Source organism: Microtus ochrogaster, linkage group LG8 (assembly GCF_000317375.1).
Source record: "Microtus ochrogaster isolate Prairie Vole_2 linkage group LG8, MicOch1.0, whole genome shotgun sequence".
NCBI classification, from domain to species: Eukaryota; Metazoa; Chordata; class Mammalia; order Rodentia; family Cricetidae; genus Microtus; species Microtus ochrogaster.
Genome location: NC_022033.1, coordinates 526,890 through 544,998, shown reverse-complemented (window position 1 = coordinate 544,998; position 18,109 = coordinate 526,890). Strand labels below are relative to the sequence as shown.

The 18,109-nt window shown below is 49.2% G+C and overlaps 1 protein-coding gene across 1 annotated transcript in view; it reads left to right on the top strand.

The window, feature by feature from the left end:
* Rtel1 (regulator of telomere elongation helicase 1) overlaps positions 1–17,819 on the top strand; it is a 37,580-nt gene extending 19,761 nt beyond the window's left edge. Inside the window, exons 13-36 of the mRNA XM_013352225.2 lie at positions 1,221–1,318; positions 3,175–3,230; positions 7,331–7,405; positions 7,507–7,588; positions 8,812–8,944; positions 9,085–9,198; positions 9,288–9,328; positions 9,526–9,611; positions 9,755–9,832; positions 10,169–10,246; positions 12,062–12,208; positions 12,287–12,402; positions 12,616–12,739; positions 12,826–12,970; positions 13,053–13,195; positions 13,797–13,892; positions 14,931–15,129; positions 15,328–15,468; positions 16,008–16,085; positions 16,474–16,698; positions 16,796–16,954; positions 17,064–17,189; positions 17,264–17,367; positions 17,476–17,819. Of these exons, the coding sequence (XP_013207679.1) occupies positions 1,221–1,318; positions 3,175–3,230; positions 7,331–7,405; positions 7,507–7,588; positions 8,812–8,944; positions 9,085–9,198; positions 9,288–9,328; positions 9,526–9,611; positions 9,755–9,832; positions 10,169–10,246; positions 12,062–12,208; positions 12,287–12,402; positions 12,616–12,739; positions 12,826–12,970; positions 13,053–13,195; positions 13,797–13,892; positions 14,931–15,129; positions 15,328–15,468; positions 16,008–16,085; positions 16,474–16,698; positions 16,796–16,954; positions 17,064–17,189; positions 17,264–17,367; positions 17,476–17,556 (2,725 nt within the window). The 3' untranslated portion in view covers positions 17,557–17,819. The remainder of the gene's footprint in view (positions 1–1,220; positions 1,319–3,174; positions 3,231–7,330; positions 7,406–7,506; positions 7,589–8,811; positions 8,945–9,084; positions 9,199–9,287; positions 9,329–9,525; positions 9,612–9,754; positions 9,833–10,168; positions 10,247–12,061; positions 12,209–12,286; positions 12,403–12,615; positions 12,740–12,825; positions 12,971–13,052; positions 13,196–13,796; positions 13,893–14,930; positions 15,130–15,327; positions 15,469–16,007; positions 16,086–16,473; positions 16,699–16,795; positions 16,955–17,063; positions 17,190–17,263; positions 17,368–17,475) is intronic.
* The last annotated feature ends 290 nt before the right edge of the window (positions 17,820–18,109 follow it).

Here is an 18,109-nt window from a genome sequence, read left to right as displayed (position 1 = left end):
TGTGTGTGTGTGTGTGTGTGTGTGTGTGTGTGTGTGTGTGTGTAAATGTGTGCCTCGTGTGCTGGTGGCTGTGAAGTTTAGAAGAGGGTATTGGATGTCTTGGATCTAGCGTTATAGTTGTGAGCTACCCTATATAGGTTTTAGAAACTAAACTCAGTCCTCTGGAAAAGGAGCAAGCACTCTTAACCACTGAGCCATCTCTCTCTCTCTCTCTCTCTCTCTCTCTCTCTCTCTCTCTCTCTCTCTCCTTTTCTTTCTTTCCTTTTTTGATTTTTCCAGACAGAGTTTCTTTGTAGCTTTGGGGCCTGTCCTGGAACTTGCTTTGTAGACCAGGCTGGCCTCAAACTCACAGAGATCTGCCTGCCTCTGCCTCCCGAGTGCTGGGTTTAAAGACGTGTGCCATCACTGCCTGGCTCAGTTGCCAGCTTTTTATGTAGTCATTGAAAACATTGGGAGTAACAACACACACTACTGCACAGTGTCTCCTCCAGCTTTTCCCTCCAACTCTCTCTGGCCCTTTGTTGATACATTAAGAGCCAGTTAGAACTAGACTTTTTCTTTGGGAATGTCTGTGCTATCACTGAGGCCTGTTTAGGGCTCTTGGATTGTTTTTCCTGAACAATTGTAGGTAGCCTGGAGAGACTCTAGCTGGGCCTGAGGGGTTGCTTTTATGAGCACACAGCCAGTAGCTGTGCTAGGACCTGGTCTGGGTAATGGATGTTAAAGCATTTTCTGGGGTCTGGAGCTTCCTGCCATCTCCCTGAGCACTAACCTGGGTACTCCCACTTACTTCCAGATAAGCCAGATACACCAACTTGACCTAGGTTCTAGTGTGCCTTCTTGGCCTTCTCTACCTGCACCTGAAGACCCTGCCACAGCCTCCCCTATTCTGTAGCATCTCTTCCCAAGGTTCTTAGAGTTACTACCCAGAGTTATTGCCTCTAAGGACCTGCACTCAGGCCACCCCCGATTGTGGTCTCTCGCCCAGGTACCTGGTGTTTTCCTTAGTAGGTCGTGATTCTCATGACAGTAACTCACTGTCCTCTGCCTACCAGGAGATTACTGAAAAGAGAAGCATCTTATCCCCAATGCTGGCCTTGTTGAAGTACTCAGCAATTATTGATGAGTGCAAGAAATTTGAAGGCCACCCACCTTTGTAGGTTAACAGAAACCACAGCCTTGCCTCCTCAGTCTCAAGCTTCTCTTCTTCTCTTTGGCAGCTACATCTTTGAGCTGTTTGCTGAAGCCCAAATAACATTTCAAACCAAAGGCTGCATTTTGGAATCACTGGACCAGATAATCCAGCACCTGGCAGGACGTGAGTCTTGGGTTGCCTATATGGAGGAGTATGTCAGGCTAGTGGTTTTCTTGTAGAAGAACAGGGTGGGGGTTTGTAGTAGGGAGCTGTGGGTTGCATTCGGCCACCCAGCTCCTGCCACTGGCTAGCTTTACCCGAAATAACAACATACAAACTGTATTCATTTAAACACTGCTTGGCCCATTATATCTAGCCTCTTCTTAGCTAACTCTCGCACCTGGACTAGCCCATTTCTAATAAGTGTGTAGCATCCCAAGGTGCGCTTACTGGGAAGATTCTAGCCTACGTCCATCCTGGGTCGGAGCTTCATCGCGTGTGCCTGGGAGAGGGGAGCATGGCCTCTGCTCCAGAGAGCAGAGCTGTCAAGTCTGAGCTCACTTCCTCTTCCTCCCAGCATTCTGTTCTGTTTACTCCACCCACCTATGTTCTAACCAATAAAATGGGCCAAGGCAGTTTCTTTATTAGCCAATGACCTTCCTCCATCAGGGGTTATTGTTCCATGTCCAGCAGTCAGCACAGGTTGCAGAGTAGCACTTGGCTCCCAGTGTCAACAGGTCGCTGTCATGCCCTCCTCATGAATAAGAATCTAGTCAGTGAAGCTCCCAAACAACTCACCCTGCGTGCTCGTTTATTTATTGTTGGGTAGTTCTGGAGAGTGAGCCCAGGATCTCATTCATGGTAGGCAATGCTCCATCCCTAGCCCTTGGATTTCAGGGAGAAGTTCTTGCTATATATCTCGGCTTTGAACTTGATCCTCTTGCCTTTGTCTCTAGAGTTCTAAGATTACAGGATTGGCCAGAGTCCATCTAACTTCCTCTTTCTGATGGAGACGCGGAGGCGGCAGTGACATTTGGCCAACCTTATGCTCTTTGGCAGCTTTCCCATTTGTTCTTTCTCTCTCTCTCTCTCTCTCTTTCTTTCTCTTCCTTCCTTCCTTCTTTCTTTCCTTCCTTCCTTCCTCCCTCCTTTCTCCTTCCTTCCTTCCTTCCTTCCTTCCTTCCTTCCTTTCTTTCTCTTTTAAATTTATTTATGTTCTGCTTGCATGTCAAAAGAGGGTACCGAAATTCATTATAGATGATTGTGAGCCACCACGTGGTTGCTGGGAATCGAACTCAGGACCTCTGGAAGAACAGTCAGTGTTCTTAACCCCTGAGCCATCTCTCCAGCTCCCTATGTTTGGTTTCTTACTATAGTATGTCCTAGTTAGTCACCTTTTACGAAGGAATATCAGAGATCTTAGTGGATTAAGTGAGATGTGGTCCTCTCTGACTTCTCCCCCTAGCTACCAGCCCCAATTTCCGCTTGCTTTGGGAGATCCAGTTTCCAAAGGATAGTGTTCTTTTTTTTAATGATTTATTTTATTTTATTTTATGTGCTTTGTGTGAAGGTGTCAGATCTTCTGGAACTGAATTTACAGACAGTTGTGAGCTGCCATGTGGGTGCTGATAATTGAACCCAGGTCCTCTGGAAGAGCAGCCAGTGCTCTTAACCTCTGAGCCATCTCTCCATGCTAGGGCAGTGTTGTTATGGGCTGTTCTGCAGAGTTGGGGGAGGTCTGCAGTACCACATGCGGCAGTGTCTGCTATGCGCTAGGGGACAGCAGTCCCCCCCCCACCCCATTGGACCTCGCAGTTATCTGGAAGCCTGTACTCCTTTGGGGAGATTCCCTGTATGACTGCTCCTTGACACCAGGAAGAACAGGTCATCTGCCTTCCTTAGCATCCTGTCCTTGATCTTGATTATGGGGAGTCTGGTTACTTCAGCAGACGTGAGATAGTGAATCTGTGCTGGCTCCTTTTAATGTGGGACTCAGTCTCTTCTGCTTGTGTGGATGCCAACTCTCCCATGCTCCACAGGTCCTGGTGTGTTCACCAACACAGCTGGGCTGCAAAAACTCATGGACATTATCCAGGTAGGAGACTACTTTCAATTACTGGGGAGTCTCTGTTTCTGCAGGTGACAGCAAGGGCCTCAGGGAATGGACAAAGGTCCTCATATCACATGACTATGGTTAACAAACCCTTAAGCACCTGTAAACCTCAGTGGGAGGTGACTGAGAACAGATTGGAACATTTTTGACTGTTCAGCGACCAGATACATCAGAGTAGTGCTCTAGGATCAAGGTCCTGTGAAGAGTGAGGTCAGGAGTGATTTAGACTCCACTAGTGCCCCGTGGGGCTAGGCAGGACCTCCTTGTTCATAGCAGCTCCAGATAGATTCAGACTGGGAGAAACCCAGAAGCAAATGACCTGAGTGGCTTCTCAGAGAAAAGACAAACGGGCCCTCTAAGTGCCATGGTCTGTGTGTCCCTAGCACACAGGAATGACTATGGAGCCACCGACAAAGACAAAGACAAAGGTGGAGCTGTAGAGCGTGACAAGAGAAGCATGTGCTCTCTCACCACCTCATCAGGTCTCTTCCTGCCTGTCACTGCTGCTTTGGTGCCTTCCCTCTCCGTGTCTGTGTGATACCCAATTGTCCTCAGGTGCAGTGCAGATGTCTCATTGCAACTGTGTCCTCAGCTCTAGTGAGCCAGCCAGTCCTGGCCAGACAGTTGAGGGCTTTGGGTGTCTTAAGCTGCACCCAACCTTGCTAAATTTTTTGTTTTTTTGTTTAGTTTAGTTTAGTTTTGTTTTTTTGTTGTTGTTATTTCGTTTGTTTGTTTGTTTTGAGACAGGGTTTCTATATGTAGTCCTGGGACTCCTTCTGTAGACCAGGCTGGCCTCGAACTCATAGAAGTCCACCTGTCTCTGCTTTTTGAGTGCTAGGATTAAAGGCATGTACCAGCACTCCTTTCTTTATTTTAAAATCATTTTTGTATGTTAGTAGTTCTTTTTACCTGTATGTGTGTATACCACTTGTGTGCCTGGTGTCCAGAGGGGGCCAGATCCCCTGGAATGGAGTTATAGGCCGCCATATGGGTGCTGGGAATCAGACTTGAAAGAATAATCAGTGCTCTAACCACCGAGCTGTCCTTCCAGCATACTGCCTACCCTGATAAGTTTTAAATAGCAGTTCTTAATATTCCTAGCTGTGAGCCAGGTATAGCTGTGTTTGCCTTTAAGACCAGCACTTGAGAGGCAGAGGTGGGCAGATCTCTGAGGTCAAGGCCAGCCTGGTCTGCATAGTGTGTTCTAGGTCAGCCAGTGTTACACAGTGAGAACCTGTCTTGTTTTGTTTTATTTTGTGTTAAGGGTTTTTGGATGGGAACTGTTAATCCTGGGGAAAACTGAGGCAAGCCAGTCCTTTCATGTATGGTGCTGTGTGAAGCCACCTGGTTGCTCACCCATGGTATATAGCTCCAGACCACTAGGGATTATGGCTAGTGAGCAGAAAGTGCCTTGGCTTTGTGAGCACAAAGCAAAGCCTCTTACTGAAGAGGAAATCTGTGAATGTTTGGATCCTCAGTAAGTCTGATTATGATATACTGGGCCACAATGAGCCAGGTACTGCCTTCTCATTGAGCAGAGACCTAGGCCAGGGGCCAGGCATGTGTGGTAGGTAAGAGAGCTGGGTATGTGCTCAGGCCTGCTTCTTCTCAGCCAGCTTTGGGATAAGGGACATCACACTCTTAGCCTTCCACTCCATGAGTGGCAGCATTGCAGAAAGTTTTGGTACACCGTTGTCCTCCAGACTGGGCTCACCCTCCAGTTACTTCTCCAGAGGCACAGTAGGTATCCTCAGGCATCTTGCGTCCCAGGATGGTTACCTATGTGTGACTGTTGTGTCTGTGACTTCTTGCTGTGTAAGTCTGCTGTACACCCACAGCCAGGCCACTCAGCCATCCTGTCTTAGAGCATGCATTGTCCCCAGTGTAGAAAGCCTGGCCCCTACTAGGCAGATTGCTCTCTGCTGACCAGCAAGGGCCTTCCAGGAATCTACTCTACTTCCCACTGAGCTCATCCTCAGCTCTAGTCACAAGAATAGGCCCTGCTATTCCCAGACCTGAACCTAGAGGGCTCATGTGAACAGTATAATCTCTGTTCTCCACTTTGTTGATAAAAGGGATATCTCCCTTATCCATGCCTTTTGGAACATAGACCTGGTTGCCCAATGGTTTGGAATCTCTTTAGCAGCTGCTCCAAAGGCCCCTGGTACCTTCCCTGCCCCATCCTGATACTGTGCTAAGTAGATCCTTGCTAGCATGTTCCTCAGCAGTTGAAAAGGTGTCTGGTGAGTTGCTTTTCTCTCGACTGCTTCTAGCATAACTGTCGGTGCTAGGAGTTCTTGTCAGGACATGGGAATAAGCACAGAAATGCTGCTCGTCTCAGAGCTGGGTGCTAGTCAGATTTTTGTCAGACAAGAGAAGGTTCCACCAGAGGTAGAGCTTGAGGCTTCTAGGCTGGCATCCTTTCTTTTCCCCCTGTTGCTAACCTGGGTCAGACACGTAGTGGGCATTCACACTTTTGAACGCTCACATATGAGTGAACACGGGCACTCACACTATGGAGTGACACTTCCCCTTAACCCACCGTGCTTGGGTTGCAGAACCAGTCTTAGTCTCCTGGGATTCTTGTGGATTCTTTTTCTCTTTATCTCCCACAAACCTGTCTGGTGTTTTAGGACCAGTTGATGTGTTAGTCTGAGACGTCTTTTGTTCTTTAAATTTAGATTTTTGTGTTGTGGGTTCTTGGAGAAATACGTGAGTTCCATGGGGTCAGGGAGCCTTGCTCTTCCCTCATGTGGTCAGTTTACATTGTTGTGTGTGTTTCTAAACTCCCCATGCAAGGCCCAGGAAGGAATGAGTTAAACCACTTCATCCCTTCAGATGGTGATGAGAATGATGAAGGCAACTCAGGAGTCTAGGTAGACACAGGTATGTTCTGAGAGAACACAGGGCCCTGTTCACCTGGCCCAAGTGGGAGGCCAGTCCTCCCTGGAGCTACTAGAGGTACAGAGATTGGCACAATGGTTCCCTCCACAGCCAACAACAGGTCCAGTGGACAGTGGGTGGAACATAGTGCCTGGGGCTTCTCACACAGGCAGTGAGGGGCTTCTCCTCACAGCATACCCCTGGATAAGAGTTTGGGGTTGTCAGATTAGCTGGAGGCGACAGGGAGACAGTGAAGGAGGGTCTACCTATTAGGAAGGTCAGTGGGAAGCTACCTTTGCAAGGTCTATGTAAAGAGGTCCTCTTGAGGGAAGTCAGAACCATGAGTAACACTTCCACCTGTCTCTTATTTACTTTTATTACCTGTGGATGTGGTTTTTCACTGTGACGTGCTTCTTTGATATGGCTGTGTTTCTCACTGATTTGTAGGCTTTGTAAGTCCTGTGTGCTCACCTCAGATGATAGGCGTATCTTATATCTTCTACCTGCCTTTTTTGTCTTTTGGTAGACTTGATGAAAAGGTTTCCTTGCTGCCGGAGGCTTTGTTGCTCCTGCTCATGCTGCCTAACCCATGCCTTTGGTTTCCTTTGGTTTTTGAAATCTTCTGTAGAATTGTGTGGGTTTGTATAGGGACTGGACTTTTATCCACCATTCCTATAAAGGGCACAGGTGGCCGATGTCTGCTTTTATTCAGCTTTTCTGCTCTTTGATCTCTTGTTGCTGCTGTCGTGTTGCTTTACTGTTTATTTTCATTTGTTGTGGTGAGTTCTGATTCTGTATGTTCCCAGTCAGATGTATTTGGGGAGGTCAACTTTGAATGTTGAGCTTCTGGATTAATCTGGAGTACCAAGAGGTACTAAAGAAGAGTGAATTGAGTTAGTAAGGGCTGTATAGGCTGCTGCATTCCTTATATGTACAAGTGGCTCCCAGTACGAGAACCCCAAGAGAGCTCTGGAGCCATTTTAAGCGGGGTATAGGAGGGATAAACTATTTCCCCTCAGCCTGGGTCTGCTGTCTAGTTTCATGGTTGGGCAAATGAGGCCCCTGAACATTGAGTCGAGGGTGGACTTAGAGCAAGGTGAAGTAGCCTAGGGCTCTTGTTTGCTGGGCTAAGAGACCTTAGTTTCCATCTCAGCATGAAGGTACTTGGGATCTTTTTGCTATGCTATCTTGTCTTTCAGATTGTGTTCAGTGTGGAACCTCCTGAAGGCAGCCCTGGTTCTTTGGTGGGACTGGGTATCTCACATTCTTACAAGGTAAGAGCAGCTTCCAGGATGTGTATTAGTATAGAGGTCTCGGACCTGTGGGGGTGTTGTCTAGGACTTGGGCGGGCATATATGTATGTGTGTCTTTCTAGGTACACATACACCCTGAAACCAGCCACCGGAGGGCAGCTCAGCGGTCAGATGCCTGGAGCACCACTGCATCTAGGAAACAAGGTACAAACTTGCACTGTAGGAAGTTTTCTACTCTGCCCAGCCTTTGCATACTAGTACCATCATACACGGAGTCCTGTACACTGTGATCACCATGGAGTCCTGTACACTTGTGGCCACCATGGAGTCCTGTACACTTGTGACCGACGACGGCCAGAGACCTGGGGGGAGCTGAAAGCACTGTTGCCTATCCAGAGTCACCTCGTGGGACAGTGGCAGAACCAGGGCCCAGCAAGGCCTTCCCTCCCTGGCTTAGGGCACACTTCTATGAATTTTGTTTATTTATTTACTTATCTATTTTGGTTTTTTGAAACAAAGTTTCTCTGTGTAGCCCTGGCTGGCCTTGAACTCACAAAGATCTGCCACCTCTGCCTCTCAAGTGGATGCCACTACATCCTAAGGCTGCTTTGTAACTTACAGGTTGCAGCCTTAGCAGAAGCAGTCCAGTGGAGCTTGTGTGGATGCTGTTGTTTAAGTTGTTCTGGCCTAGAGGGAAGAAAGGGTAGAGGTGTTGAGTGTTGAGTAGGAGCTCTGGTGTGATTCTACCCCCAGGGGCCTCCCTACTGTACAAAGTACCCACTTCCAAGCGGAAACTGTCCTTCATGATAGTGATGGCTTTGGAAGCTTGGTGGTGCTCAGGTTCTGGGGATGATTTCTCACCTCCTTCCCTGGAGGGTGTTTATGGGCAATGAGTTCATTGAGGTTGTTGACAGCCTCAAGTTCAAGCAGGCCAAGTTCCAACCTAGGAAGGAAATCGTCTCTGGCACCTGCCTTTCCCTTCAGTGACTCTTAAGTTGTGATGTTTTAATTTTTGGAACTTCAGAGACCACTGGGAATGAGCAGTGTGGATCTAGTCAGTGACCTTACCTGTTGCCGATGTGACCAGAGTCTGGGAATTTGACCCCCTTTTTAGCAGTTATGTTTAAATGTCAAGAGTTTGGATGTTTTTCCCTCCTGTGTAATTTTGGCAGAGTAATTCCCGAGTCCAGTGTCACATGTCATGGTTTCTACAGATGTCTTTGTATCTGCCAGTATCCTGGGTCAACCTCTTCTTGCTTTCTGGACCCCTGAGAGGGACTAGATTATAGGCTAGGCTCAGGCCCCAGCTCAGACCTTGGCTTTTGTCCTGATTGTGTACCTATGCGGCTGTAGGTAGCTTGCTCTCTCAAAACAGTAGATGAGGACGGTGGACCCCAGTCTTATCTTTATACCTAATTCTCCTGCAGGGAAGGTGCTGAGCTACTGGTGCTTCAGTCCCAGCCACAGCATGCGTGAACTTGTCTGCCAAGGAGTCCGCACCCTCATCCTCACCAGTGGCACACTGGCCCCCCTGTCCTCTTTCGCTCTGGAGATGCAGATGTATGAGCCACCTCTGGCTGGAACCTGGTGGATGGGAGTGGGGATGTTGGCCTGTAGGCCAGGGCTTCCTGTAGGCCAGCGTCCTGAAGGGTCTCAGACCTCAGGTTTTTTTATTATCTGTTTCTTCCGGCCATTCCCAGACCATTTCCTGTCTGTCTGGAGAACCCCCACATCATTGATAGGAACCAGCTCTGGGTGGGGGTTATCCCCAGAGGCCCTGATGGTGTCCAGCTGAGCTCTGCCTATGACAAAAGGTAAGGAGGACTGCTGGTTTGGGGGCCTTTCTGTAGTGTTGTGGATTACTAGGTCTAGGTCTCTCATGGCAGTAACCTCTATTGTACAGGTTTTCCAATGAGTGCTTATCTTCCTTGGGAAAGGCTCTGGGTAAGTACTACTTCATACAATTCTTTGTTCCTTCCTTAGGAAACCCTGTTCATAGTTGGTCTGGTCCTAGACCCTCTACGCTATTCCATCCCATGGGGTTTAGGGACCTGGTACTCCCCAGTTTCCATTTCTGAGAACCAACAGGGTCCTCAGCCATCTTCTAAGCTTTGCCTAAACCACAGCTGTGACACTTCCAGGCAATATCGCTCGTGTGGTGCCCCATGGGCTTCTGGTCTTCTTCCCTTCCTACCCTGTCATGGAGAAGAGCCTGGAGTTTTGGCGGGTGCGTTCCCTTACATGTATTCCTGAGAGATGGCGCTCCCAGTATGACTGAAAAAGTCTGGGCAAGGTAATTGGGCAGAGCCATGATATAGGCTGTGGCCACTGCCCTCACCTGTCCGTTTACATCCTGACTTTTCATCACAGGCACAAGACTTGGCCAAGAAGGTGGAGGTGCTGAAGCCTCTGTTTGTGGAACCCAGGAACAAAGGCAGCTTCTCAGAGGTCTGTGACAAACTAGGAGTCAGGTTGTGCTTGCCTCTCTGGCTGGCTCCAGGCTGTTCTGGGCTGTGTTACCTCTTAGTAAGCCCCTGCTATGGTCTGGCATGTAGATAATGGCAGCTCGTCTTCCTGCCAGAGTCCTTGGGGTTCCCTGTGTTTTTTGGAAACCCTGGGCAGGCTCTGGGTGTTGGGTGTGCCTCTCTAGTGATGGGATCATGAAAATGCTTTCAGAACCCTTGTGTCCCACCCAGCTGAGTCCATCCTTCTCATAAAATAAGATTTGGGTATCACTTGAGAAGGACAGGAAACTAAACTTGGCTGGCCATCCTTTTCATCTAGGTCATTGATGCCTACTACCAGCAAGTTGCTTCCCCTGGGTCTAGTGGAGCCACCTTCTTAGCAGTGTGCCGGGGAAAGGTGAGGTCTCTGCAGGTCATCTTCATTCCTACCTGTTTTCCTTGCATAGGCTAAAACAAGACTCCTGCCTTGGGTCTTACATCTAGTAAAGTAAGTTAGTAATGAGCCCTAATAAGGGCCCTACTGGGCACTAATAGCCAAGGCCAGAGTTAGGCAGGAGGTTCTGAGTGGCAGAATTGACATGGGCCCAGCTGTGTTGGAACTTCCACTTGCCTGTAGAAGGAGGCCGCTTGTTGGTTCCCGACCATCCTGCTAGCTTAGACCTGAAATAGTCACACAGAAACTGTATTAATTAAATCACTGCTTGGCCCATTAGCTCTAGCTTCTTATTGGCTAACTCTTTACATGTTAATTTAACCCATTTATATTAATCTGTGTTTTGCATGCCATGCCATGTGGCTATGGTTTACCTGGTAAAGTTCCCAGCGTCTATCTCCTGACTCCACCCTCTTTCTCCCAGCATACAGCCTAGCGTCTGCTCTTGCCATAGGCTCAGACCAGCTCTTTATTCATTAACCAATAAAAGCAACATATAGACAGAAGGACCTCCCACACCACTTGTCCATGTAATACCTGGGATCGGTGGCTGAAAGGGTTAGGACATGGGTAGACCCCCATGTTGGCAGAGACTGTGCATTCTTTTCCTGGCTGCTCAGACTCAAAGAATCACACAGAAGAAACTGTATTAATTACAACACGGCCAATAGCTTATGCATATTTCCAACTCTTGCTTCTTAAGTTAGCCCATTTCTGTTAATCTATGAATCACCACGAGGTTGTGGCCTACCAGTAAGGTTCTGGTTGGCGGCTGGTATCTTTCTCCTTTGGCAGCTACATGGTGTCTCCTTGACTCTGTCTACTTTCTCTCAATATCTCTGTTTGGATTTCCTGCCTGGCTTTACGCTACCAAACCACTGGCTGAAACAACTTCTTTAATAACCAATGGTAAGAGCCCGGTGGTGGTGGTGCACACCTTTAATCCCAGCACTCTGGAGGCAGAGGCAGGTAGATCTTTGTGAGTTCGAGGTCAGCCTGGTCTACAAAAGCTAGTTCCAGGACAGGCTCCAAAGCTACAAAGAAACCCTGTCTCAAAAAAACAAACAAACAAACAACAAAAAAAACCCAAACAAACAAAATACCAATGGTAATAAAACATATTCATGTCAGGCGGTGGTGGCGCACACCTTTAATCCCAGCACTCGGGAGGCAGAGGCAGTCGGATCTCTGTGAGTTCGAGACCAGCCTGGTCTACAAGAGCTAGTGCCAGGATAGGCTCCAAAGCTACAGAGAAACCCTGTCTCGAAAAAAAACAACAAAAAACATATTCATGCCATACAGAGGGGAATCCCACATCATCTATTCTGTCTAAATAAAAAGGAAGGTTTTAACTTCAACATAGTAAAATTACATATAACAAACAAGACTTACACTTATAGTATTTATATGTGCTTTATCTTCAGCCTATGGCAGGGCAGAATAAAGCCAGGCAGGAAATCTAAACAGAGAGATATGGAGAGAGTAGGTGGGGCTAAGGAGACACCATGTAGCTGCCGAAGGAGACAAACGCCCTGCAACTTTACTGGTAGGCCACAGCCTCGTAGTGATTCACAGATTAATAGAAATGGGTTAATTTAAGATGTAAGAGTTGGCTAGAAATATGCCTAAGCTATTGGCCAATCAACGTTGTAATTAATACAGCTTCTGTGTGATTATTCATGGCTGGGTGGCTGGGAAATGAACAAGCAGTCTCCTTTGACACCCTAAGCCAAGGTGGAGACCATCAGGGGAGAGGAGAGCCTATTTCCTATGTTCTAGGCCAGTGAAGGGCTGGATTTCTCAGACATGAACGGTCGTGGTGTGATTGTCACGGGCCTCCCATATCCCCCACGAATGGATCCCCGTGTTATCCTCAAGATGCAGTTCTTGGATGAGTTGAGAGCCCGGAGTGGAGCTGGAGGTCAGGTAAGATACCACAGTTCTGGGTGAGCAGGGAACTTTGGGGATCAAGGACCCTAATAACCAAAATTCTTTCCTTTTTAGTGCCTCTCTGGCCAGGAATGGTACCAGCAACAGGCATCCAGGGCTGTAAACCAGGCAATTGGGAGGGTTATCCGCCACCGCCATGACTATGGGGCCATCTTCCTATGTGACCACAGGTACAGGAGGGCTCTGTGGCCACCGCATATCCTTCTACTTTCTAGACCCTAGACCCTCTTTCCCCTGTGTGAGGCCTATAACAACCTTTCTGGCCCTGCCAGCAGATACTAGTCCTTCACTTTGTGGCTTGAGTGTAGTGGCCGTAGGGCAGGGATGGCCCTTCGTCTGTGTGGTAGAGGACCTGAGCTGATTGCCATGCATTCACCCTCCAGGTTCGCCTATGCTGATGCCAGGGCCCAGCTGCCCTCCTGGGTGCGCCCTTACCTCAAGGTGTATGACAACTTTGGCCATGTCATCCGAGATGTAGCCCAGTTCTTCCGTGTTGCTCAGAAAACTGTGAGCTCCAAATGCCCAGTTGACTTGCTGGGGTCCCTTCTCTGAGGAGCAGTGGATGTAAGCCTTCTTACCTTATAATCCTACAGATGCCTTTGCCAGTTCACCAGGCTATGACCTTGAGTGTAAGTGAGAGAGAATCTGCTGTCACGGAGGCTACATTGTCCAGCCCTCTTCTCTCCACCAGGAAAGCCATGAGCTTGGATGTGCATGTGCCCAGCCTGAGGCCCATAGGTGTGTTGGGTTGGGTATAAACCACACATGACAGACAGTATCCTTGCTTCCTGGTAAGCGTTCTGTCAACACATTTCTTTAGGATTGTCGGCTTCTGGAGACTCTGAGAGCAGCCTGTGTGTGGAGTATGAGCAGCAGCCAGTTTCTGCCCAGCAGAGGCCCGTGGGGCTGCTAGCTGCCTTAGAGTACAATGACCAGAAGGCTGAGACATCTGAGAAGGAGCAGGTATGAGGCAGGGTGAGGGTGCCTGGCACGAATATGGCCCTTTCCAGCACATAGCTGGGCAAGTGAGAGATTTCAGCACCTCTGCTGTACCATGCCTTATTCCCCAGGCCCTGTCTTCCATGATGCCACCACCGTATCTTTGGGGTGTCAGTCTGGCACAGTTCGCCCCAAATCTAGCAATCCTGCCCTCTGCTGTGCCCAAAGCTGACCTTTCTTCTTCCATCCTGTGTTGTGTGAATGGAGTCTCGAGCTCCTTTTCCTCGGAGGCCTTTGCCCAAAAGCCTGTGAGTTCCTAGGTCTGACTTGGAGCTCTTCCCTCCATCCCTGCTCGGACAGTCAGTTCCTACAACCTGTCCTTCCTGTGGCTCTCACTGCTATCTGCAAACAACAAAGGCAAGTGGCAGGGCATAAAAGGGACAGGATCTCAGCACACGGCATAAAAGGGACAGGATCTCAGCACTGCCACCAGGGTTAGGGATGAGACCCCTCCCTTCATCCTTCTGTTCCGGACACAGGCAAGGATCCTGGAGACCCAAAAGGATATCACAGGTGCTTTGGGAACTCTGGGTTTGGTTTGGGACCACAGCTGTATTTCCCTCAGGCACCTGGCTCCTCCACCCTGTCTCTCCGATGTGAGAAGAGGCCATCTGTTGAGCAGAGAGGAGGAAGGAGGAAGGTCAGGCTGGTCAGTCATCCGGTATGTCAGCCACTCCTGCAGCCAAGCTAACTGCTTGTAGGCATATGTGGGAATTTTGCCTCTGGTGCCCATTGCCCCAACCAAGCAGAGGGTGTGATTAGATTTGAATGGCCATGATGTTGATAACCTAGGGACTCTAATTTGCCATTCTTTAAGAGGACAACCCCTCTTTCCCCTGTGTTTTTTTTAGTTTTTAAGAGGGTCACAAAAAGGCTGGTCTTGAACTCACTATGTAACCAAGAATGACTTTTAACTCCTGATCCTCCTGCCTCCACCTCCCAGGTGTTGTGATTACAGGCATGTGCAATGCTCACCCTGCTCAAGAAACTTTTCCAGCCCTGATCAAGAGATCTTTGTCTTTTTCTGCTGGAATCTGGCCTGACCCTTAGGCCCATTTTATTTGAGGTTTATTTGAGGTCGTGGTTTCCTCTACTATAAGAGCAGAATGGCTTGGTACTGGCTCTTTCTGAGTATGGACACTGAATTACCCGTATGAGGAGGTGCAGTGTGTTCCTAGTTTCCAGTGAAAAATTAAGTTACAGCTTGAGCCATTAACCCCTTGTCTGCTAGAAATCCCCAAGTGTGGTGGCTTTTGTCCTTGTCCTGCTTGTGAGAAGAATCAGACAGAGCCCAGGAAAGATGATGTATCAGGAAGTAGACTATCTGGGAAGGGCCTAAGCAAACGGTAGGCGTGGGAGTTGCCTTGGTTTACAAGTTCTCTGCAGGTCTGAGATGTGCAGACCTAGGGTTGAACCTGTTGAGAAGTGTTCTCCAAACATGTGCTGTGGGGCAGCAAGCTACACAGGCTCCTATAGTTTCCTGGGTCCTTCGGTGAGGTTTGAGATGGGCCTAAGCTTCACCACACACCAGAGCTGGACTTTGGTCTCCAGCAGCCCTCTCTGCTTCTTGTCCCAGTAGATGGTTCACAGGCAGTAGCCTGAATGCGGGTTGTTATCCCCTGGCCCTAGACTCTGTCATGCATCCAAGACAAGAGGGAAGGGCTGACTCTGATAGGACTTTTGATCATTTGTCTTGCAGGAGAAACCAGTGGCTGGCACACAAGAAGACAGAGCCAAACTGTTCATGGTAGCAGTGAAGCAAGCATTGAGCCAAGCCAACTTCAACACCTTTACCCAGACCCTACAGCATTATAAGGGTTCTGATGACTTTGAAGCCCTAGTGGCTTCTCTCATCAGCCTCTTTGCTGAAGACCCTAAGAAGCACACTCTATTTAAAGGTACCCTCACCTTCAAAATTCTGCTATAGGGCTAACATCACAGTGGTGGGGTGGAACTGGTTCTGAAGGCTACTAGGGCCCAGGGTTGTCTCTGTTTCCTAGAGAAAGGTCCTGGTGGGCAGGCCATGGTCCGCAGAGCCCCAAGCCCATCAGTCACAGTGCATGGAGCCCATAAACTCAGACATCTATTCTTTACAGGCTTCTACCAGTTTGTACGACCTCACCACAAGCAGCAGTTTGAAGACGTCTGCTTCCAGCTGACAGGCCAACGCTGTGGCTACCAGCCAAAGCATGGCCTTCCCTTCCGAGAACAAGCACAGTCAGCTGCGGACCCCACCAGTGAGCAAGGCCCCAGGCTAGACCCTCAATCTTAGATTTGCAGGGCAGTTTACACCTGAGATGGGCATAGTAGACATCCCTAGGGTTTTGCTTGCCTAGATCAGCCAAGCTGATTCTGATTCTGTTGCCCAACAATAGCAGTATTTGTTGGATGAACTCTGTCTCCTAGCCTAGGCATCCAAGAGATCTTCCCCTGGGGACTTCATGCTAGAGTCTTGGCAGCTGGGTACCTGTCCTACTTCTGTCCTGACTGAATAGCTGAGCTGGCCCCTGCACAGAGGCAGTGCCTGTTCCAGTGCTTGCTGCAGGGCAGGTGTGGCAGAGGGACTTTATTCAATTGGGGGAAATTCACCTTTTGGTGAGGTTCCTAATGTCTGTACTTAGGCTCCTGAGTTGGAGCCATTGTCTGGGCCCTCAAAGCCAGTTGGGTGGATCTGTGATGTGGTCCCTTTCCTGTCTGAGGAGTGTGAGGTCTAGTCTTAGGAGCATATTTCTCCAGGAAGGAGAGTGTCAAGAACCTAAACCAACTTTGTCTGAAGGTATAGGTAGACAGCTGGATCCTGGGGAGCACCTGAACCAGGGGAGGCCTCACCTGTCTGCCCATCTGCCTCCGAAAGGTACTAAAGACCTCATGTGGGACTTAAAAATCCGTGAAGAGTTGCATTGGACTGCTTGATTATTTATTTATTTATTTATTCATTCATTCATTCATTTATTTATTTATTTATTTTGTGTATAGCATTCCTTCCATGTGTGCCCACAAGCCAGAAGGGGGGGCGCCAGGTCTCATTATAGATGGCTGTGAGCCACCATGTGGTTGCTGGGAATTTGAACTCAGGACCTCTGGAAGAGCAGTCAGTGCTCTTAACTACTGAGCCATCTCTCCAGGCCGGACTGCTTGATTCTTAAACCCATTTGTCCTGAGCAGCTGACAGACAGACTCTACAGGGATATCTGGGAGGAAGCGGAATGGGGAGGGACTCCCAGTAACTTCTCTCCCACCAGGAGACCTCAGCAATTGTCCAAAAGTGGGGTGTACAGTAGAGAAACCCGGCCAGCCTGCTGTGAGTGCCTACCTATCCGACATCCGCAAGGCTCTGGGACCTACAGACTGCAGCCAGCTTATGGCAGCTCTGAGGGCATACAAACAGGATGATGACCTGGGCAAGGTGCTGGCTGTGGTGGCTGCACTGACTACTGCAAAACCTGAACACTTATCCCTGTTACAGAGTATGTAGTCCTTGAATGTGAGGCATAGGTTCTAGGGAGAGGGTGGTGTAGGGGCTGTATATAAAAAGTGCAGAGCCTAAACAAAAGTTCCCCGCAGGGTTTGGCATGTTTGTGCGTCCCCACCACAAGCCCCAGTTTCAGCAGACCTGTGCGGACCTTATGGGCTTGCCAACCACAAGCAAGGGCTTGGAGCTACCAGGTCCCAGGGAAGAAAGCACAACTGGGCCTTCTGAGCTCTCCGAGGACACAAAAGCAGGTGAGGGCCCCCTTGATGACTCCCTCCACCCTTGCCGTGTCACACTGTGGCCCTCACACTCAGGAGCGAACAGGAGGGAAACACATGCTTCTTACATTGCTGTCTGTAGGTCCTTCAGTGTCCAAGAAACCTGAGAAGACCCAGAGTAAGATCTCATCCTTCCTTAGACAGAGGCCAGTCCAGAGTGTGAAGTCTGATGGTTCTACCCCAGTGAAGCTTATGAGGCCTGATCGGAGTAAGCGATAGGGGCAACAGGGACTGCTGGTTATGGCAGGGCCCTGGGACTGTGCTCACTCAGACCTCCTGCAGCAGTGTTTGTGTGCCCAGCCTGTGCAACTGAAGACACAGCGCTTTTCCAGTGCCCCTCCTGTGACCTCTGCCGCTGCTGGGACTGTTGGCAACTGCAACTCCAGGTTGGAGTCTGACCCTCTCCAGCCCATTCGGCGTCTCCCCAGGTGGTGGGCTGGGGGCCTAGGGTGTGCACTTGGCCGGGCTGCAGTGCCTAGCAGGTATCTCTACAGGCCTCTAGAGTGTGTCCAGCTTGCGGTGCTGTTAACAGGAAGCAGAGCATTACTCAGGTCTTCTGGCCGAAGCCCCAGTGATGTGACAACTGGCTGATCCACTGCAAGTCTTTACCATCTAATGGATCTGAAACCTCAGGGCATGATGGGTGGGTCTGCTAGATGCCTTCTTGCCGGACATTTTGAGTGCCCAGGGCTGTTCAATAAAACCAATTGACAGGATGATGTTCATGCCTCGGCTTACACAATTTGAGTGTCACAGAGGTGCTAAGTATCCTGGTACAGTTCCAGGGCAGCCAAAGCTATAGACTGCCTCAAAAAAGAGAGAAGCAATGCCAGATAATGGTGGCACACACTTTTAATCCCAGCACTTGGGAGGCTGTCTTTTGAGTTTGAGGCCAGCCTGGTCCAGGGCTACACAGAGAAACCTTGTCTCAAAAAATGAAACACAGGAGGACAGCTATCTGGAAAGATCCCTTCTTGCAGACCTGCAGTGTTCTGTGTCCAGCCAGCTTCTAAACTGATAAGGGGTCACTCCTTCATCCTCTCACCAGCCAAGCCTCAAAGCCCTTATGGGAGGTTCCAGGACTTATAATGAGATTGTCCAGTCTAACTACACTGGAAGCCGGGGTGT